Source organism: Myxine glutinosa, chromosome 1 (genome assembly GCF_964187855.1).
Source record: "Myxine glutinosa chromosome 1, kmMyxGlut1.1, whole genome shotgun sequence".
In the NCBI taxonomy this organism is placed as follows: Eukaryota; Metazoa; Chordata; class Myxini; order Myxiniformes; family Myxinidae; genus Myxine; species Myxine glutinosa.
The window spans coordinates 302,470,625-302,490,749 of record NC_136261.1 but is presented as its reverse complement, the minus strand read 5'-3'; the positions used below and the strand labels follow the sequence as shown (position 1 = coordinate 302,490,749).

At 46.0% G+C, this 20,125-nt stretch overlaps 1 protein-coding gene across 2 annotated transcripts in view; it reads right to left on the bottom strand.

The window, feature by feature from the left end:
• TAFA5 (TAFA chemokine like family member 5) overlaps window positions 1–19,284 on the bottom strand; it is a 374,045-nt gene extending 354,761 nt beyond the window's left edge. The window contains exon 1 of one of the 2 annotated variants that reach the window (XM_068135274.2): window positions 18,656–19,284. In XM_068135274.2, coding sequence (XP_067991375.1) covers window positions 18,656–18,743 — 88 coding nt within the window. In that variant the 5' untranslated portion in view covers window positions 18,744–19,284. Of the gene's footprint in view, window positions 1–1,590; window positions 1,757–18,655 lie in introns of those variants that run through there. The other variant, XM_068135266.2, reaches the window with a different exon arrangement.
• Between the last annotated feature and the right edge of the window lie 841 nt (window positions 19,285–20,125).

The following is a 20,125-nucleotide window of genomic DNA, read 5'->3' as shown; positions in this document are numbered from 1 at the left end:
TGCTTCCTTGCATTTATAAAATATGGAGCACAAACAACCATAAGTTAGCAGAACTCATACTCTTCTATATGATGTGCGGGTGTACCTCATTTTGTTTGTTATCCTCAGAGTGCAAAACGCCCACTGGTCCCAGGACCGCAGCTGCGAAATCAATGGCACGTCCACCCACGAAGGTTATAAACAGTCACAAACGCGATGGCAATCTTGGAAACAAGGTGTTTGCACCGTTATTACCGCATCCTTTTTGTGTTTTGGAGTGAAATCATATTGTGGAATAAATATTGTTTTTTTCCTGAAGGTCAGGTCTCACAAAGTGCTCATTTTCGAGCGTGTGCACAATGACCTCAAACGATGCGAACATAAGAGGCACAAAGGTCAACTCCGGCACGTTCAGACCGTGACCCATGAGGGATTGCACTGCACCGAGGTGTCAGAGCACCGAGTGAATGAGCGTCAAATTGCGATCCAGCACACACGTCACAAACGTCACACACCACCCTGGGGCGATGGCACGAAAGAAGTCATGCGTCGCTGGTGTGTAATTTCTGTTGGAACAAACAGAGGGAGTGGAGTCGGGTTGCGAGGGGAAACAGGGATGTGGTCGCACGATGCGTGCACTCGCGGCACTATTTGAGCAATTTCTCCCTCTCTCTTGCTCCGTCGGTTCGGATGCTCGCCCGTGGCTTCTCGCCATCCACAGCATAATCCATGCCCCACACCAAGGCAGTCGAACAGCGCAATCGATGCGGAAAGAAAGAAGTTCAATTGAGACGTCCCACTGGGCAATGGATCCACCGTATCATACGCACCACCGATGATGCTTCTGCCGCCGATAAGGGCCGGCGATGAGCTTCACACGAGACATCGATTTGACCCGAGCGAAGAAGAAGAGCAACCCGAGCGAAGAAGAAGAGCAACCCGAGAGCATCCGTAAAGCAGGGACGTCAGGCAACAATCCAGGTTCTGTCCTCCAGGTTTCCAAATGACATGTGCACTGCCTGATTCAAGATGTCCAACAGAGGACCAACTGGGCCTTTTTTTTTTTTTTATAGTTGGCATTAATAACCCAGACAACACAACGCCGTTGGGCCAACGTTGGAGCAACGTCAGACCAACGTTGGAAAGATAGACGTCGCGATTACAACCAAAAGGCAACGTTACCCGACGTCAACAATGCGCTTGCGACCAATTGACCAAATGCCAACGTTGGCCCAACGGTGTTGTGTTAGCTGGGAATGCTTTTCCATTCTCCCAAAGTATATAATACCATACTAAATATACAGTAAAAGCAAATCGCAACAATGAAGGACATCATGTTGAGCGAATTTGAGACCTCCTGAACACGTATACTTGCCTTGACCACAAACGGGCAGTTAAACAGGTGTGATGAATCGATAATCTTTGATAGATCAATGTTTTACATGATTAGTTGTATTTTTCGTTATATTTTCAAGATCGCAGAAATGAGCAGCAAAGCAAAAGTTTCTGCGACACGGATCGGCGCTAAACTTTTTGTGAGGATAAGAGAGAGAGAAAGGAAAAATAAGAGTCAAGGTCATTGTACATTCAACATCAGTCTCGGTGTCTCACCTTCTCGTGCGAGCTGCGTGTGCAGCGTCCCACAGAGTAAGCACACACCGATAAGGGTCCCGAGCGCAACCAACACCATTCGCGTCCGCATCGCCGAGGTCCCCGCTCGGCCGCGCCCCACGGGCGTCTCCGCACCCCCATTCAGCTCCCGGGGCGTCACCCAACTCTTCACAATCGGCCTACTTTCCCTTTCCCTTGTTGCATCCTCGGTCTTTTATGTCACTTCCCGTGTTTTTCTCTCTCCCTCGTTGCAGGTCTTGCGAGTTTTGCGAGCGGCCTGCGGTGCAGGTGATGAGCGGTTGCGTGCCCTGCATAAGGAGAGGAGGTGATTGTCTCCCACTTCTTTCTGTCTCGGTCCCCAAGCACCCACGACTTTCCTCATGGCCGTATAAATATGCATAATTTTGTGGCTGCTTGGTCGAGTGGTGAAAGGCTTGTTTCTTTCTCCACCAACTGTTGTGGGTTTGATTTCCATGACTGCTGCCTCTTGCCAACTTGCACGTGAACAAGGGTGGTGAGAATGACAAAAAATCTCTCAAAATGTGTTAGAAAGGAAAATATTCATTTACTTATCAGTTTATCACGTACCGTTCGTTGTTTTTATGCCTTCTGCATCGTGAAATGGCCACCGCTCAAAGCTACTTCTAGTCTGTTTGCCATGCCCTGCACAATGTGGGTGCATCAGGAGTCGTGATCCAGCACCCATTGCTACCAGTAATCAAGCCATATACGAGTGCATCTTCAATAGCCCCAAATAATTCCACCTTGTCAGTTCGACCACAGGATGTAGATTGGCTGAGTCTTTCATGAACCACCTGGCCAGGCCTTATATACGACCAGGGCTAGTTAGGGCAGGAATTTGGAAATTGTCCAGATTGCCAGCTACAATTCACATACTCTTCATTGGAAGGCATTGTGGGATCTTTAATGTCCATTGATGAATGCCAGTAGAGGGACCTGCAGATTAATGTCCATCGGCGACACACTTTGTGACCGATACCCTGCCTGCCAAGCTCCAATCTGACAGTTTATAGTTGGGTTGAGAATCAAACACAGATCAGACAGCTCAAAGGTAATTGTGCTCCCTCTGCATCAAACTGTTGGACCAACCGGTCTTCAAGCAGGCCAGCTTCAATTAAATCAGCCTTAATACTGTTCTTCCATGGTGCTGTCTTTGGCCTCCCGACAAGGCGTGTGCTTGCGATAAGCTCCCGAAAGAGTAACTGCTTCGGTAGTCTGTTATCTGGGATGCAGCATACGTGTCCTACCGTCGTTGCCGAATCATGGTCTCCTGTTGTTTTTTTAAATCTTGAGTTACAGGACAAGAACAACACCCATAGACATGCAGGGTGACCTCCTGTAACCAAGGAACTGAAGGAAAAGGAAGAAGAAAATCTGGACCAGAGAGAGCTCAATAATCTCTGGGCCTTGAACTGCTGAAAGTTCTGGATAGTTATAGGCATCCCTGAATGTCTTCGCATCATTCTTCGTGAAGACTCCACACCCTGCATATTCATTAAGACCCAAACCTCCACACCCTGCATATCCTCAGAGAGCTTACATACACTTATCTTAAAACAGAAAATACAAAGTTGGCGTTTCATGGACTATTCGGTGGAGGATCTCATACCAATAACTTTTTCAATACCTCTCGGAGCCATCCACAAAGCTTGGTATTTTCACAGACTACACCACATCCTCAGTCGTACATCTTTTCCATCCATATGTAGCTTTGTACATGCTGGAGTTTTTGCAATTTGTAAGATGTCTGTAGGAGTAAAATAAATTATACAGATCTGTTTCGCTCTCCAGCAGTTTCCGTCATCCTTGCGCTACCCCGCTTGCTTATTGAACGCCTCCCCGTCTTGTCTTGTCTTGTCTTGGGCTGTTTAAGATTCTCCTCGCCAGGGGAGATTAGAAAGCGCAGAGAGAAATGTTGGGAGAGATATCAGAGGTACGAGATTTGGGAAGAAAAGCGGACTCATTCTCATGCTTCGGGTCATTTCTACCTATCCTCGACTCTTATGTTACTCTTGATATTGTTCAGCAATTGCTTTTGCATATTAGTAACCTTCATGTTGATGAGGTCGTTAAGGGCAAATCAAAAGTCTTTAAAACTGGTTATTGATTTGATCTTGTCATTTAGACTATACGAAGACAACTATTACTACTGTACTACTACTCCTACTAGTACTACTACTAGTCGTTTCCAAGTCATTGTGGAATTTACAGGTGAAACATTTTGGCCAGCCCTGATGTTCGACTGAGGGTGGCGGGAATTTGGAGTTTTTTTGAGATGCCTGTCTTCTTCTTCTTGAGTTTGCAGCAAAAGGTTGCGGGGTAGCAACATTGGCTGAGAGCGTAGCTGTGCTGCTGATGCAATGCCCTCTGTAGGTGAGAGCAGGAATTTATAATTTGTTCAGGCTTCCGGCGATAGCTCGCCTACTCTTCGCAAAGGACACCATGGGATTTTTAATGTCCACCAACCAATGCCGACAGACCGGACGCCCAGTTTTACGCCCATCTGAGGAAAGGCAGACACAGTGATGAATCACCCTGCATGTGAAACATGGGGATGACAGTTTAATGTTGGGTTGGGATTCAAACCCAGGCTAAACAGCTTGGAGTTGAGTGCATGTACCTCTCGGTCACCCTGCCAGCCCTAGGATGTTGGTGGTAACTAGCCTACACTTTGCGGCAGACACCATGGGATTTGCAAGGTCCACTAAGTTTTGGAAGACGGGTCCTCTGGCTTAAAGTCCATCAGATGGAGAGCACACACATCGATGCCTCAAACTGCCTGTGAAGCACCAGGGTGACCGTTTATAGAGGGGCCAAATTCGAGCCTTAGCTAGGATAGATACACTACCGGTCAAAAGTTTTAGAACACCTCAATTTTTCCAATTTTTATTGAAATTTACGCAGTTTAATGTCTCAATGTACTCTGAAATTAAGCATAGAACAAATAAACAATTGGATATAAAAAGAGAAATCATAGAATCATTTTGTTTAACAAAATTTAATTTAAAAATTTGACTCAGCAAAGTAGCCACCTTTTGAAGATATAACCGCCGAACACACTTGTGGCATTCTTTCTTCAAAGGAAATCAAATATTGTTCGGGAAGTTCTTCCCAACACTGTTGCAGAAGTTCCCACAAATGTGTTGCACTTGTAGGTTGCTTTGCTTTCACCCTTCTGTCCAGTTCATCCCAAACCAGCTCGATGGGGTTTAAGTCAGGAGACTGTGCTGGCCTTTCCATGATTTGAAGCCTACCGTCTTGCTCTTTTCCTCGAAGGTAGTTTTGACATAGCCTGGAGGTGTGTTTGGGGTCATTATATTGCTGTAGGATGAACCCCTGACCAACGAGGCATATACCAGGGGGTATTGCATGGCGCTGCAAAATGCTGTGGTAGCCCTTTTGGTTCAGGGTGCCAGTCACTCTGTGCAAGTCGCCGACTCTGGATCCAGCAAAAGAGCCCCAGGCCATCACGCTTCCTCCTCAATGTTTGACAGTTGGTGTCACACACTGAGGAACCATCCTTTCGCCTACTCGACGACGTACAAAACCCTGCGTGATGAACCAAAGATTTCAAATTTTGATTCATCGGTCCATAAGACCTTCTTCCAGTCTTCAGTAGTCCACTGGCGGTGCTTCATGGGCCAGGCAAGCCTCTTTTTCTTATTTCGCCATCTTAGCAATGGCTTTCTTACTGCCACTCGACCTGTCAAACCTGCAGCTCGAAGGCTTCTCTTCACAGTTGAAACTGAGACTTGCTTACTTCGACCAGTGTTAAGCTGTGCTTGAAGCTGTTGTCCTGTGAGCCGCCTATCACGGAAGCTGTTGACTCTCTGAAACTTATTTTCTGATTCTGTTGTGGCTTTGGGTCTGCCAGACCTCTTCCTGTCAGAGTTTCCTCCAGTTTCCAATATACTACTTCCTGCCAGACCTCTTCCTGTCAGAGTTTCCTCCAGTTTCCAAGTGCCTTTTGATGGTTTAGGAAACTGTACTCACTGACAGCTTGGCTTTCTTTGCAATTTCTCTAAAGGAAAGACCTACACTTTTAAGGGTTATAATGGTATATATATATGGTATATATACCTTTGTACCATTTCAGGTTATACACTGGACTTGAATTGCTTCAATTTCAATAAAAACTGGAAAAAATTGAGGTGTTCTAAAGCTTTTGACCGGTAGTGTAGCTCATGGCTACACCTTGCAGCCTCCCTGCCACCCTAGTACTTATATGGGTTCTTCAGGTATTTCTTTAAAAAAAAAAATATGATGCCTAAATTCCCCAGTGCCATCTAATACAAGAAAGAATCACTGAGGTTGACTGGGTTTTGGGGAAAAAAACATGAAAACCAAAATGACAAAAAACAAGAAGATCTGAAATTGCAAGAGCTTGCATATCCAGGAAGCAAAACTGGAGGACATCTTCTCTGTGGAATATGAAATGAACATCTGTTAAAGCTTCCTGATATGTCTAAGTCTGACTAACACATACACACGTCGTTTTTTTCATTTCTGTTCCTCACAATTCTATCACACACAAACACACACACACACACACACACACACACACACACACACACACACACACACACACACACACACACACACACACACACACACACACACTTGTACAGTGTCAGCTGTCCCTAAACTATAATATAATTGAAAGGATTGCTGTAAATGATGTGAATTTCATTACACCCTATATTCAACTTTATCTAAATTGCAAACCTCAAAACATAGTTCCCTTACCTAAAAGAAGAACCTTAACATATTTAAGTTTGGAAGACGGGTCCTCTGGCTTAAAGTCCTTCAGATGTTTCAGATGTCCATCATTAAAGCCCATCAGATGTTTCTGACAATTGACTGGTTTCCCGACCGCTCATATCATCAGTTTGGCACCGTTCTTCCTCAAGGTTTCAATCCTTTCAGTGCAAAGCTTCTGCAAACGGCGGATCCAAAACTTTGGTCACAGATGCACATCAACAGATTACCTATAGTGTCTTCAGAAAGTATTCACACCCCTTGATCTTTTCACATTTTGTTGTTACAGTCTGAATTTAAAATGGATCAAATTGACATTTTTTGTTACTGATCTACACATGATATCCCATAATGTTAAAGAGGATTTCTTTTCAGAAACTTTTACAAAATAATTAAAAATGAAAAGCTGAAATGTCTTAAGTGAATAAGTATTCAACCCTTTTGCTATGACAACCCAAATTGAGCTCAAGTCCATCCAATTTCCTTTGATCATCCTTGACATATCTCCACAACTTGATTAGAGGCCACCTGGGCCAATTCAATTGATTGGTCATGACTTAGAAAGAAACACACCTTTCTATATAAGGTCCCACAGTTGACAGTGCCTGTCAGAGCAAAAACTCCACCATGAAGTCCAAGGAACTGTCCATAGAACTCCGAGATAGAATTGTGAGGAGGCATAGATCTGTGGAAGGGTATGAAACAGTTTTAGATTGTTGAAAGTTCCCAAGAGCACAGTGATCTCCATCATTAGGAAATGGAAAGAATATGAAACTACCCAGACTCTTCCTAGAGCTGGCCGTCAGACCAAACTGGGCAAACGGGCAAGAAGGACCTTTGTCAGGGAGGTGACCAAGAACCCAATGACCACTCTGACCAGACTACAGAGTTCCTTGGCTGAGATGGGAGAACCTGCCAGAAGGACAACAGTCTCAGCAGCACTACACAAATCTAGGCTTCATGGGAGAGTGGCCAGACAAAAAAAGCACATGACAGCACGCCTGAAATTTGCAAAAAGGCACGCGAAAGACTGAGAGCATGAGGCAAACAAAACGTTCCGTGGTCTGATAAGATTTAAATTAAACTCTTTGGCCTGAATGCAAAGTTCTACATCTGGCAGAAACTGAGCCCAGCTCATCATCAATCTAACACCATCCCTACTGTGAAGCATGGTGGTGGTTGCAGCATCATGCTATGAGGATGCTTTTCAGTGGAAGGGACTGTGAGACTTGTAAGGACAGAAAGAACAATGAATGGAGACAAATACATCCTTGAGGAGACCCTGCTTCCGAGTGCAAAAGACCTTAGACTGCGGCGGAGATTTATGTTCCAACAGGATAATGACCCCAAGCATATAGCCACAGCAACACTGGCATGGCTTCAGAACAAGAACGTGAAAGTCCTTGAGAGTTGGTGTGGTACCATGAATAAATCTTAAATTCTTTACTTGGGTCGATCATTTGGTTTCAACCACCTGGTGTCATTAGAACCCTCGCTTGTCTATAGTTGCTGATGTCGCCCTTCGAGGGGCTGCGGATGATCGGATCATATATATCATTATCTGCCGGACATCTTTGAAAAAAATTAAGAAATCACGTGTACACTAGCTGCTCCACTGTGAAGCACTTGACACAAAATTCAGGTACACTTTTAACTGTCAAAAAAGGTAATCCATTGAAAACAGGGCTTGAATAAGTCATCTAGTTATTGCATAAAGGCTAGTTTTGGCTTAAAGGTTAAGGTGGCTAGCTTGAGATCTTAATGTCCTGAGTTCGAATCCTTGTCATGCCATTGAATTAACACCAGGTGGGTTGGCTTAGCCTGTTCATCCTTCCAAGGTCGGCAAAATGAGGACCAGATGACTGGTAAAATAAGGCATTGTATCAACGTCACAACCACACTACCAGAAAATGATGCAACTAGCAGCCACAGGCTGCACACGAACAAAACAAACAAAACAACGGATACAAATATGGCGACATTGTTACACACACCCTTCCACCTCCTTCTCCCAAACCTGTATGCTTCAAGCCACTTCCCTTGTTTCCATTTTTCATATTCCCCACAAACACAAAGCACGTATGTAATAAATGTATATCCAATCTTCCTTCTTTCCTCACATGCCTGGACCGTGTGTGTATGTTGTGTGTGTGTGTGTGTGTGTGTGTGTGTGTGTGTGTGTGTGTGTGTGTGTGTGTGTGTGTGTGTGTGTCCTGCTCTCAATTCCAACAATCTCATAGCTTATTACTCTTCCAAATTATGTGATGAATACAGTACTCACCTCTATTCCTCATCCCTTTATTCTCTCACCTGTGGATCCAACTACCCCTGTCTGTAGTCATGCTCCTCCATCCAGTGATTTTCCGGACTGTTGCCTATCGTCACCTCATACTTTTCTCCCATAAAAATCCCCCTGCTCTCCTTACTCTCACTGACCCCTCCTGACCCCCATCCCACCTCTTCCCTTTATGCCACACGCGCGTGCGTTCTCTGGTTGACTACCTGCTCCTCTTACATCCTCTGTCATTCTGTGAATATGCTGCCCTCTGTTGTTTATAGTTACTCCACGAGACTACATTTCTGAAAAACCTAAATATAAATCTCAATTAACCACCCCTCCCCCCTAACCTCAGTGCAAATGTCATAAATAAATAAATATCTCCTAAAAATGTCACTGCGTAAAACTTATTGTCGTCGCCGCATAAAGCACAATGTAAAAGCAAGCTTGTACCTTAAAAAGTATCCCATCTCAAAATGGGCACCCAATGTGAAAATAGGCTTTACCTTTACCTGTAATGACTGGGCTTCTGCTTTGTAATCTGTCCATTGCACCAGGTTCAAATCCCGACCACACTGGGAAGGCAATGGCAAACCTCCAGGTGCACTCCATTGCCGAAGCAGCTACTTTATCAATTAGTTTACCCTGCTCAGGGGGTTAGGGGGACGATTCGTAGTACAAAAGCTCAAATGAACAACCACCATTGTCAGGCAGCAATTTCAGTCGTACAGTTTGTTCAGTAGATCCGTGTATGAACCCTCAACCCGAAAGGTAGTTGGACAATGATCACGCACAGATGTACAACATACTATATATAGCAAGACCCTGAAGAGATACGCACACTCACCTCTTACCCCCAACCTAGCTATAACCTGTCATCCTGGTGTGTCACAGGCAGGGTCATGCCAGCATTGATTGGTGGACGTTAAAGATCCCAGGGTGTCCTCCGTGAAAAGTAGGCGAGCTATGGCCGGCACCATAACTAGTCGAACGTCAGGCCTGGCCAGCCGGTTCGTGAAAGACTTGGGCCAAGCTTCCACCCGCCGATCACACCAGTGGGAAGAATCTCCCATTTATATGTCACAACATCGTGGGGATAAAACTCACACATGTTGGAAATCAGCGATTCCGTAAGGAGCAGAATCTGCGGATAAGTGATGTATCTGCACAGAGTAATCTAAATTGATGACAGCGATCATTACTTAAAGCAATTGACGTTAAACGCAGGATTGTGGCGCCAAGTGGTCACGTTTAAAAGAGACGTGTGATTATAATCTCTGGATCTTCTTTAACATCCCAATTCCAGCGTCTTGTGGGGTCGGCAGGGGAATGTTTTTTGGCCCGAGTCGTTCACGAACCGGCTGGCGAGGCTTGATGAATTTGACTCGCCTACTCTTCGCAAAGGACACGGGGTCTTTAACGTTCAACCAGCTGTTATTTTTCAAGCACGATGCCCATTACTACCTCATGCACTCAACAATACACATCCACCATCTTTTTTTCTTTTTTTTTTAAAATAGATGTTCTAGGTTGATCTGTTCTGTGTCTTGGAAGAACAGATCAGGACACAACATTACAATGGGAACAGAAGGGGCAAAAGGAAACACTTACAGCAGGGTGGAGGAAAAGGTAGACGGAGATTGACAACCAGGGGATGCAGGTAACGATGAGGGTTTTTTTTTTTTTTTTTTTTTTTTGTATACAAGATCGAGGCTCGTGAAAGAGCGAACATTAATCACACAGAAAGACAAACAGACACATAAAACAAATAACATCGGGAGCGGTAGACAAGATGGGGAGAGAGGGGGAAGGACACAAACACAACATTTGAGAGCAGGGACCGAGAGACATGGAGACATCGAGAGATCTGTGGGAGGGAGAGGGCTTTGGGGCATGTGAAGGGGGGGGGGAGGGGGTGGGAGAAGTATAAACATATGGACACTGCCAGGATTTCCAGGAAAGAAGTTGGAATTTCAAACAAGGTGGATCTGGGGTGAATTAGTGGGGGTAGAAAAGATCAAGGTTTTGGATGGGGGAAGATAAGAGATGGTGGTGAACAGCTGTTTTAAAGACCTGGAGGGAGGAGAGGGATTGAAGGGAGTGTGGGAGTTTGTTCCACAGGCGGGAGAAAAGAGGAATGAAAGAGTGAAGGTGAGCAGAGAGCCGAGATTTCGGCAGGGTTAGGAGAGAACAGGCAAGGGGTGGACAAGATGGATACAGAAGCCAAATTTTGAGAGATGGGGTGGTTTATGGGGTGTAGAAAAGATCATGATTTTGGATGCTGTGCTGACTTGAGATGGCGATAGATGGTGGTGAACAACTGTGTTGAAGACCTGGAGGGAAGAAAGAGATTGACGAGTATGGAAGGCGGTTCCATAGGTGGGAAAAGAGAGGAATAAATGAGTGGAGGTGAACAGTGGTCCTGGATTTAGGCAGTTTCACTAGGAGGAGGTCAATAGTGGAACGCGTGCGTCATGCGGATACCTGGAGGGACAGAGCAAGGAGAGGGCAGAAGGTGGAAGACCAGAAATGAGACAAAGAGACAACCAATATGTCGGCGACGGCGAAGTGATTGGCCCATAGAGTCAGCTTCATCATGGGAGATTCCAATGATCTTGAAATCCTTGGTCTATCTCTTCCACACACCGATACTTTCCCTCCCTCATCGGGCCATTGCTACTCATGTTTGTATTATTCCTCCTCATGAATGTCCATCCTCCCCCTCCGCAGTATTGTTCAGTTGTCTGTAAAGCTGCTTCCCTTTGTCGTTTAGCTCCTCTTATAAGTCTGGGAGGCAAAAGAAGAAGAGGCAGAGGAGGAAGAGGCAGAAGAAGCAGAGGAGGAAGAGGCAGAAGAAGAGGAAGCAGCGGAGGAAGAAGAGGAAGAACAAGAGATAGAAGAGGAAGAAGCAGAAGAGGAGGAAGAAGAAGAGGGAGAAGCGCAAGAATAAGTGGAAGAAGAAGAAGAAGGAGAAGAGGCAAAGGAAGAGAAGCAGAAGAAGAAGAGGAAGAAGAAGAGGTAGCAGAAGAAGCTGAAGAGGAAGAGGTAGGAGAAGAAGAAGAAGAAGACGAAGAGGAAGAGGAAGCGTAAGAAGAAGAGGAAGAAGAAGAGGTAGAAGGAAGAAGCTGAAGAAGAAGAGGTAGAAGAAGAAGAAGAAGGAGAAGCGGAATAGGAAGAGGAGGAAGAAGAAGAAGAAGAAGAAGAGGAAGAAGAAGAGGTCTAAGCAGAAGAAGAAGCTGAAGACGAAGAGGTAGAACAAGAAGAAGGAGAAGAGGAAGAGGAGGAATAAGTGGAAGAAGTAGAGGAAGAAGAAGAAGGAGAGGTAGAGAAGAAGAAGAATATGAAGATGAAGAAGAGGAAGCGGAAGAAGAAGAGGTAGAGGAAGAGGTAGAAGAGGAAGAAGAAGAGGAAGGAGAGGAAGAGGTAATGGGTGAAGAAGAAGAAGTAGAAGGAGAAGGAGAAGAAGAGGAGGAAGAAGAGGAAGTAGAGGGCGAAGAAGAAGGAGAGGAAGTCTGGGGGAGGAAGAAGAGGAAGAAGAAGTACAAGAAGAAGACGCACCTCTTCCATGTCTTCAGACGCATATACTCGATCTACATTACATTGGCTAGAGGGCACATTCCTGGACGGGTCACCACTCCACTTTGACGCAGAACACTCTGAAAACGGCTCATTATCTCGTACTCATTTTGTCAAAAACTCTGTGTATCTCCTGTCCAACTAATGCTAATGATGGATTATAACATATAAATCAAACTTCTTTAGTTCCTCTCGATTACACAACGCTGTCCTGGACGGGTCACCACTGTGCGGACAATCTCAAGTCTTAGTCAAACTCATATTTATTCATTCATTGTGCAAACCCACATCACAATCTTGAAGATACATTGATTAGCAGTTCGTTATACTTCTCTACTCAAAGAAACACCCGAAGAAACGTTTCTCACACATCATTCGGAGAAAAACGCAATTCTTTCAATTACCCGGGGAAGCACCCGTGTCAGCTGCCAGACAATTCGAAGATTATTGAAAATGATTAAAGACAAAACACAACAACAGATCATTTAAATGTGTGAAATTCCGTCCATCTCGACCCGTCTCCCACTCTCTTTTTCTGAGCCTCGAGGCAGCTCAGTCCTCGATGCAAGGACTACACTGCATGGATTTGTCGTTGCCTCCTCCGCCATGTATCGTCAGAGCAGGAATTTGTAGTTCAGGATGTCGGCAATAACTCGCCTAATCTTCGTGAAGGACACCGTGGGACATTGAACGTCAGCCAGATAATACGAGCACATGGGACACCCGGCTTACGCCCACCCGGGGGACGGTGCACGTTGTGATGCAATGGCCTACCTAGAAAACATCAATCGGACGGTTTAAAGATCCCACGATGTCCTTCACGAAGAGTAGGTGAGGCATCGCCAGCACCACGGCCAAACTACAAATTCCTGCCCTAACTACTGCTGGTGGAGGGATGGCAAACCATGTATCATTACCCAGGCAAATAAACTGCTGAACGAAGCGTATATGATGCATGCAGTGGGAGAGAGAAAACAAAATATTCGTACGTAATATATGTATAGCACACGAACTGTCACTCACTCGTCATATCATGCAAGCCACGCCCCCAGACGGATTGGTGCGAGGGATGCAGTGATTCCATTAAAGCCCCCACTTGCTAAAAGAGGATCGCTACCCCTACCCGTGTTACAATCCCACCGTGTTTCACATTTATAATGAAGGCAGCTTGGATATCCACAAAACAGTGAATTTTTATACCTGGCGAGTATCTCTTCTTCTTCTGCAGCATTAAAAGCAATGCCCCCTCCTGCTGTCGACGTCAGTCACCGATAATTGCGGGCGGATCTACGGTGAGTCTAACTGAACGGCAGGAGGCGTGCGGAGCGCCTTGGATGGCACGTCTGCACGAATTTGCATTCCGGGAATAGTACTGTGAGGGGATGCGAACAAACGTGGCGCTTCATGCAGCGACGCCGTGCTTGCTGCAAGATGCCTGTGGCACCGTCGCCGGCCATTAGGTCGAGGCTGGATTTGATCCCAGAACCTCCTTACCTGCAATTTGGGAAATTGATCCTTGCACCTGCAAACCCTCGTGGCCTGAGTTCTGTGCCACAAGCACGTGATGGGCGGGTAACGTGTTAAGCAGGAGTGTTTGTTGTTGTTGTTGTTGTTGTTGTTGTTGTTGTCGCCGCACGATGTGCTAAAAGCCATGGTGAGATCATTACTATGGGAGGTGAGAACCCGTCAGTGGATTCAACCTCGACGAGGAGCGTGTGGTGTGTTCGTTCAACCGGAGAATGACAGTTAAAACTGATGTGAGAATCTCAATTTCCTCGGGCAATGATAGTTACCTCCACCACCGAAGGTGAGCGGAGGTTATGTTTACACCCCTGTTTGTCTGTGAACAGGATATCTCAAAAAGTTGTGGACGGATTCAGGCTAAATTTCATGAAGAGTCCGCGTATGTGACAAGGACGAAATGGTTAGATTTTGGTGAAGATCCGGATCCGGATCTGGATCTGAGGATTTTTAAAGTAATTATTCGCCATTGAGGGATAGTGCAAAAAAGCGATATATAGCAGGATATCTCAAAAATTTGTGAACGAATTAGGACGAAACTAGGTGGACTGGTTGTGTGTGTAACAAGGACGAATAGATTCGATTTTGGTAAAGATCCGGATCCGGATATGATAATTATTTAATTTTTAAGTGATTCTTCATCAATGAGTGATAGGGACAAAACGATATTTCAAAAAGTTGTGGACGATTTATGATAAAACTTGGTGGATGAGTTGGTTCGGTGACAAGAACAAACTAGAACGGCACTCAGTAGAGAACAAACCTCCACCTAGTTGGCCATATCACTCAATGGTGAAGAATCACTTTAAAAATTCTACTAGCTGGATCCAGATCCGGATCTTCAGCGAAATCGAATCGATTCTTCCTTGTCAGACACCCAACCGGTCCACCAAGTTTCGTCCGGATCCGTCCACAACCTTTTGAGATATCCTGCTATGTATAGTTTTTGGCCCGATCTCCCAATGGTGAAGAATCACTTTAAAAATTCTAATAGCCGGATCCGAATCCGGATCTCCACCAAAATCTAATAATTTCGTCCTTGTCACATAAGCTACATCTCTGCCAAATTTCCTACGAATCCGTCCACAACGTTTTGAGATATCTTGTTTACAGACAGACAGGGGTGAAAACATAACCTCCATCAACATTTGGTGGCGAAGGTAATGATTCGATATCGGTTCAGGTCCGGATCCAGATCCGGCCTATCAGTGGATACAAAACGTGAACTGTTCAGCCTGGTGGAGGTGTGCGCTCTACCGAGTGCCCTTCTAGTTCTAACTGAGATGGTTTGTTCGAGTTGAATCTGTCGACGGTCAAATCCATCAGTTTTGAGTGCAAAGCGAAACATTTCCCAAAAACCAAGGTGTTGCTTCGAGTCGTGCAGCAGGTGGGATTTCATCCCTCAGATGTGGATGACGCTTCTCACTCCAGGGTTTCGATTTTGATAAACATTTGTGGAGAAATTATGGAGAGACAATTCCTTGGATATTTTCTGATAACATCCTCTCCCAGTTCAGGAATGCTTTCAGGATAACATCCTCTTCAGCTATTCTTCCATGAGAAGTCTTCTATTTCATGGAGATTCCTTGTTAACAAATTGGAGTAGCAGGTCGACCTGGGCACAAAGTTGGTGCTCCACAACCCTCTGGACATGGAGAATATCCGTGGACATGGAGGACATGGAGAATATCCGTGGACATGGAGGACATGGAGAATATTCGTGGACATGGAGATTCCTTTTTAACAAATTTTAACAAATTAACAAATTTCCTCCACAACCCTTTGGACGTGGAGGACATGGAGAATATTCGTGGACATGGAGATTCCTTGTTAACAAATTGGAGAAGCACGTCGACCTGGGCACACGGTTGGTGCTCCACAACCTTCTATTTCATGAAGATTCCTTGTTAACAAATTGAAGAAGCACGTCGACCTGGACACACGGTTGGTGCTCCACAACCTTCTATTTCATGGAGATTCCTTATTAACAAATTGTAGAAGCACATCCACCTGGACACACGGTTGGTGCTCCACAACCTTCTATTTCATGAAGATTCCTTATTAACAAATTGGAGAAGCACGTCCACCTGGACACACGGTTGGTGCTGCACAACCTTCTATTTCATGGAGATTCCTTATTAACAAATTGTAGAAGCACATCCACCTGGACACACGGTTGGTGCTCCACAACCTTCTATTTCATGGAGATTCCTCATTAACAAATTGGAGAAGCACGTCCACCTGGACACACGGTTAGTGCTCCACAACCTTCTATTTCATGGAGATTCCTTATTAACAAATTGGAGAAGCACGTCGACCTGGGCACACGGTTAGTGCTCCACAACCTTCTATCTCATGGAGATTCCTTATTAACAAATTGGAGAGCACGTCCACCTGGGCACACTGTTGGTGCTCCACAACCTTCTATTTCATGGAGATTCCTTATTAACAAATTGGAGAAGCACGTCCACCTGGGCACACGGTTGGTGCTCCACAACCTTCTATTTCATGGAGATTCCTTATTAACAAATTGGAGAAGCACGTCCACCTGGGCACACGGTTGGTGCTCCACAACCGGGCAGCCTCGTTTGTAACCACGCACGGTCTCTTCGTCGCACTTTATTGACATATACGACGTTCTCCATAATGGGCAGCACCGTGCTCACGCATCGACCACGCGCTGATTGGCTGCTCGGCTAGGAGTGACCGCACCGCGACCAATGGCGCTCGGGGATTAGGCGCGCGTGCGCGCGACCCTCGGGACCGCTGGCGTCAAATTGGATGCGTACGACCTGGAAGCACGAAGCGCATGGGGGGCAGGAGCAATTTCCTCGTTCGGAGCATAAACAAGACGATGAGAGATTGAGAGTAAAAGAGTGCTCCGTAAATGCTCGGATCAACATTCTGGCATCTTGTTGGTCCAAACAAAAATCCGCCATTCGTGTCGCTTCCTCCAGAAACGCTCACAAGACTGAACGAGTGTCTCTATATCGGCATTTATAACAGTAAAACGTACGTTGTCCTACTCGGTACCCAGTCGTGTCGATTGCAGAGGCAGTGAAACAGCAACTCGCAATATAATGTCACTGCTGATGGGACAACCTGTAGAATGCAGGTATTGCTGAAAGTGAGAGTTTTGCGTCATCGGCTTAACTTTATACCTGGAGTGTTCAAAGGGTTCGAGCAATGAGTTACGGACATGCAGATGTTATTTTCCATTAGTATATATATATATATATTATATATATATACATATATATATATATATATATATATATATATATATATATATATATATATATATATATATATATATATATATATATATATATATATATAGCAATTACTACACTAGTCACGTGTACATAAATATAGAGTCACAGTATATTACCGTTTACATTTATTGCATCATTTCAAACCTCTGAACGACAATACAACATATATTCTACTGACAATTAATAATGTTTCCTCGAGAAAATATAATTCAATCGATCTTTCGTTAGGAAACAAATCAAAATACGTTTTATAACTACAGCTTCTGAAACCTGCAATATATTCCTCGACGAAGCGACCCCTGGGGATCGATGTCTGGAGCTTGGGGTATATATATATATATATATATATATATATATATATATATATATATATATATATATATATATATATATGGGACATCTTGAGGAATTGTATCCATTCGTTGCTCGGGCAAAGCTCAGTGTGGGACTATCATTGGTCGACCAAGACTTAGACGATAGTTCAAATGGCCATCCGTTCATTGCTCTGGAAGGGCTCAGTGTAGGGCAGACTCTCATTTGTCTACCAAGACTTAGACGGTTCAAATGGGCATCCGTCCATTGCTCAGGCAAAGCTCAGTGTAGGGCAAACTCTCAATGGTCGACCAATACTGAGGTAATGGTTCAAATGGCCATCCGTTCATTGCTCTGGAAGGGCTCAGTGTAGGGCAGACTCTCATTTGTCTACCACGACTTAGACGACGGTTCAAATGGCCATCCGTCCATTGCTCGGAGAAGGCTCAATGTAGGACTCTCATTTGTCTGCCAAGTCTTAGACGGTTCAAATGGGTATCGGTTCATTTCTCAGGCAAGGCTCTGTGTAGGGCAGACTCTCAATGGTCGACCAAGACGTAGATAACGGTTCAAATGGGCATCGGTCCATTTCTCAGGCAAGGCTCAGTGTAGGGCAGACTCTCAATGGTCTACCAAGACGTAGATAACGGTTCAAATGGGCATCGGTCCATTGCTCTGGAAGGGCTCAGTGTAGGGCAGACTCTCATTTGTCTATCAAGACATGGATAACGGTTCAAGGGGTTACAGACCCGGCAGATTCCTCATCAGGCAGGCGGTCTGTACCAGACTCCATGGTTTGATGGACATGGCGTACACTCTGAATCTGCGAGGTTTCCGGTTCAAACCCCAGCTGAGACTTTGAAAACGTTATTTGAAAGCATACAGCACGGACGCACAACCAGAGGTGGCAACGCTAGTGGAGGCTTTGCTGGGTCCAATGGCCTCCTCTTGCCTTGGAGTTCCCTCCTTGGAAGTGGGAACATTTGTCATTATTAACCCGTAATTTGGCGACAGTACACAATTCGTGGTGGAAAATGACCACAACTAATATCAGTGTGCTTAATTATGAATATTATCGTTATTTTTAATTTTTGGTGAGTATATTGTTCACACTCAAATGAATGAATTGCACTGCACAGACCGACTGGGTTGACGTGAGATTTTTTTTTGCTCCAATCAGGTTCTCTCGTCTGCTGTTATTCCTCCGGTTATTGATTGGTCGGTGAAAATCACTCGGCGGGGCCAGTCAGTCGGTGCAGTGGAAATCGGGCACCAAGTGTTCCGTACATAGAGGGCACGTGTCGTGCGCGCTCGCTTCACTTACTGCAACACGAAACGAGCAGCACGGCGAGCAGGAGGAGCAGCCACGGCGCGCAGGGTGCTCTCCGCCCGGCCTCGGCCGCGGCCGTCATGCCGCCGGGCTCCGCGTCGGGACCGCATCCGTGGTGGCGGCACGGCCGCCCGCAGAGCGCTCCCCGGCACTTGTCGAAGCGCGCCACCGGCCTCGCCAAGCCCCCTCGGCTCGGGGAGTCCGTGAGCGCAGAACGAAGCCCTCGCAGGGCGAGAGTTTGGAGCGGACGGAAACTTGGAGCGCGTCGATTCCCGGGTCGTGCGCGCCAATTCGTGCGCGGACGCAAAACCCCCGACGTGAGCTCGCCGAGTCGGCCGAGCTTTTTGAAAAGTCTCAACCTTCAGGTCGCGGTTCTCATGCTCCGCGGGGTCGCGGAGAAAAGTGCCGCACGGGGCCGACGAGCCACCGATCCCCGGCGCTGCGGCTGCTCCCGACTCCGACGCTGCGCGGACGGTGGTCGTGAGCGCGAGCGCACGCCCTCGGGGACTTTTGGGCGGGAATCGCCAACGAGGAGGGTTTTTGGGCGGGAACGGGAGACAAACGACCTTTTTCGCTTCTCCCGGACTCTCTCGCTCTCTCTCTCTCTATCTGCCAATTCTACTGCGGTACTCGAGCGCAAAGCGACCATGTCCCCCTCCCACCACGCCTTACTCCCTCCACCCTCTGCCCCCCGCCTTCCATGGCACGGAATGCTTATCCGCGGGTCCTCAACAGCAGCGTGTTCTCCGCCGAGCAGCTCTAGAGCGCCGCGAACAGCTCAGTCCATACAGAGTAATTCAACTGGGTCCTTTAATCGCCTTCTCGCAAAAATAAAAATTACAAATACTAATTGGGTTTGGACGAGGTACCGGAATAATCGCCATCGGCATCCTTGGACAGGGGTCTCGCAGCTTTTCGCGGCAAAACCACCTCCGCATACCACATCACACACAGACTGTGATCTGATTGGAAATTATTTACTTTGGAGTACAGGAATGATACGATGTGAATTAAACGGTTTCTCAGAGCGTTAATATCAGGTCAACGGGATAATGAAATTACAAAGCAGCCAATTGGTCGTCGGTGCCCTCGCGGAATGACGCGCACGCATTGTTCCATGTAGCCTATACCGAGCTGCGGCTCTGACAGGGGTTTTGTAAACAGAAACTTTAATAATTCATGCGCGAGACCTTCTGCGCCACGCAAATTCATTATCATTAACCTCGTGATTGTTTTTCTTGAGTATTTCCTATGATCTGCAAATTGCAATGCGCGTGGGCATAGGCCTACCACAGGCGTCTTGCGGATCACCGTCTGTTTCTCTGTATTTTTTTTGTCTTTCTGCCCTTCCCATTTCCTCACAGAGCACGTGGAAACACTCTGAAATGACGATTTAAATTGTGTGACGTCATCTCGACCCGAGTGTATGTACGTATTATGTATATTTTTTGATGAACCGTGCTC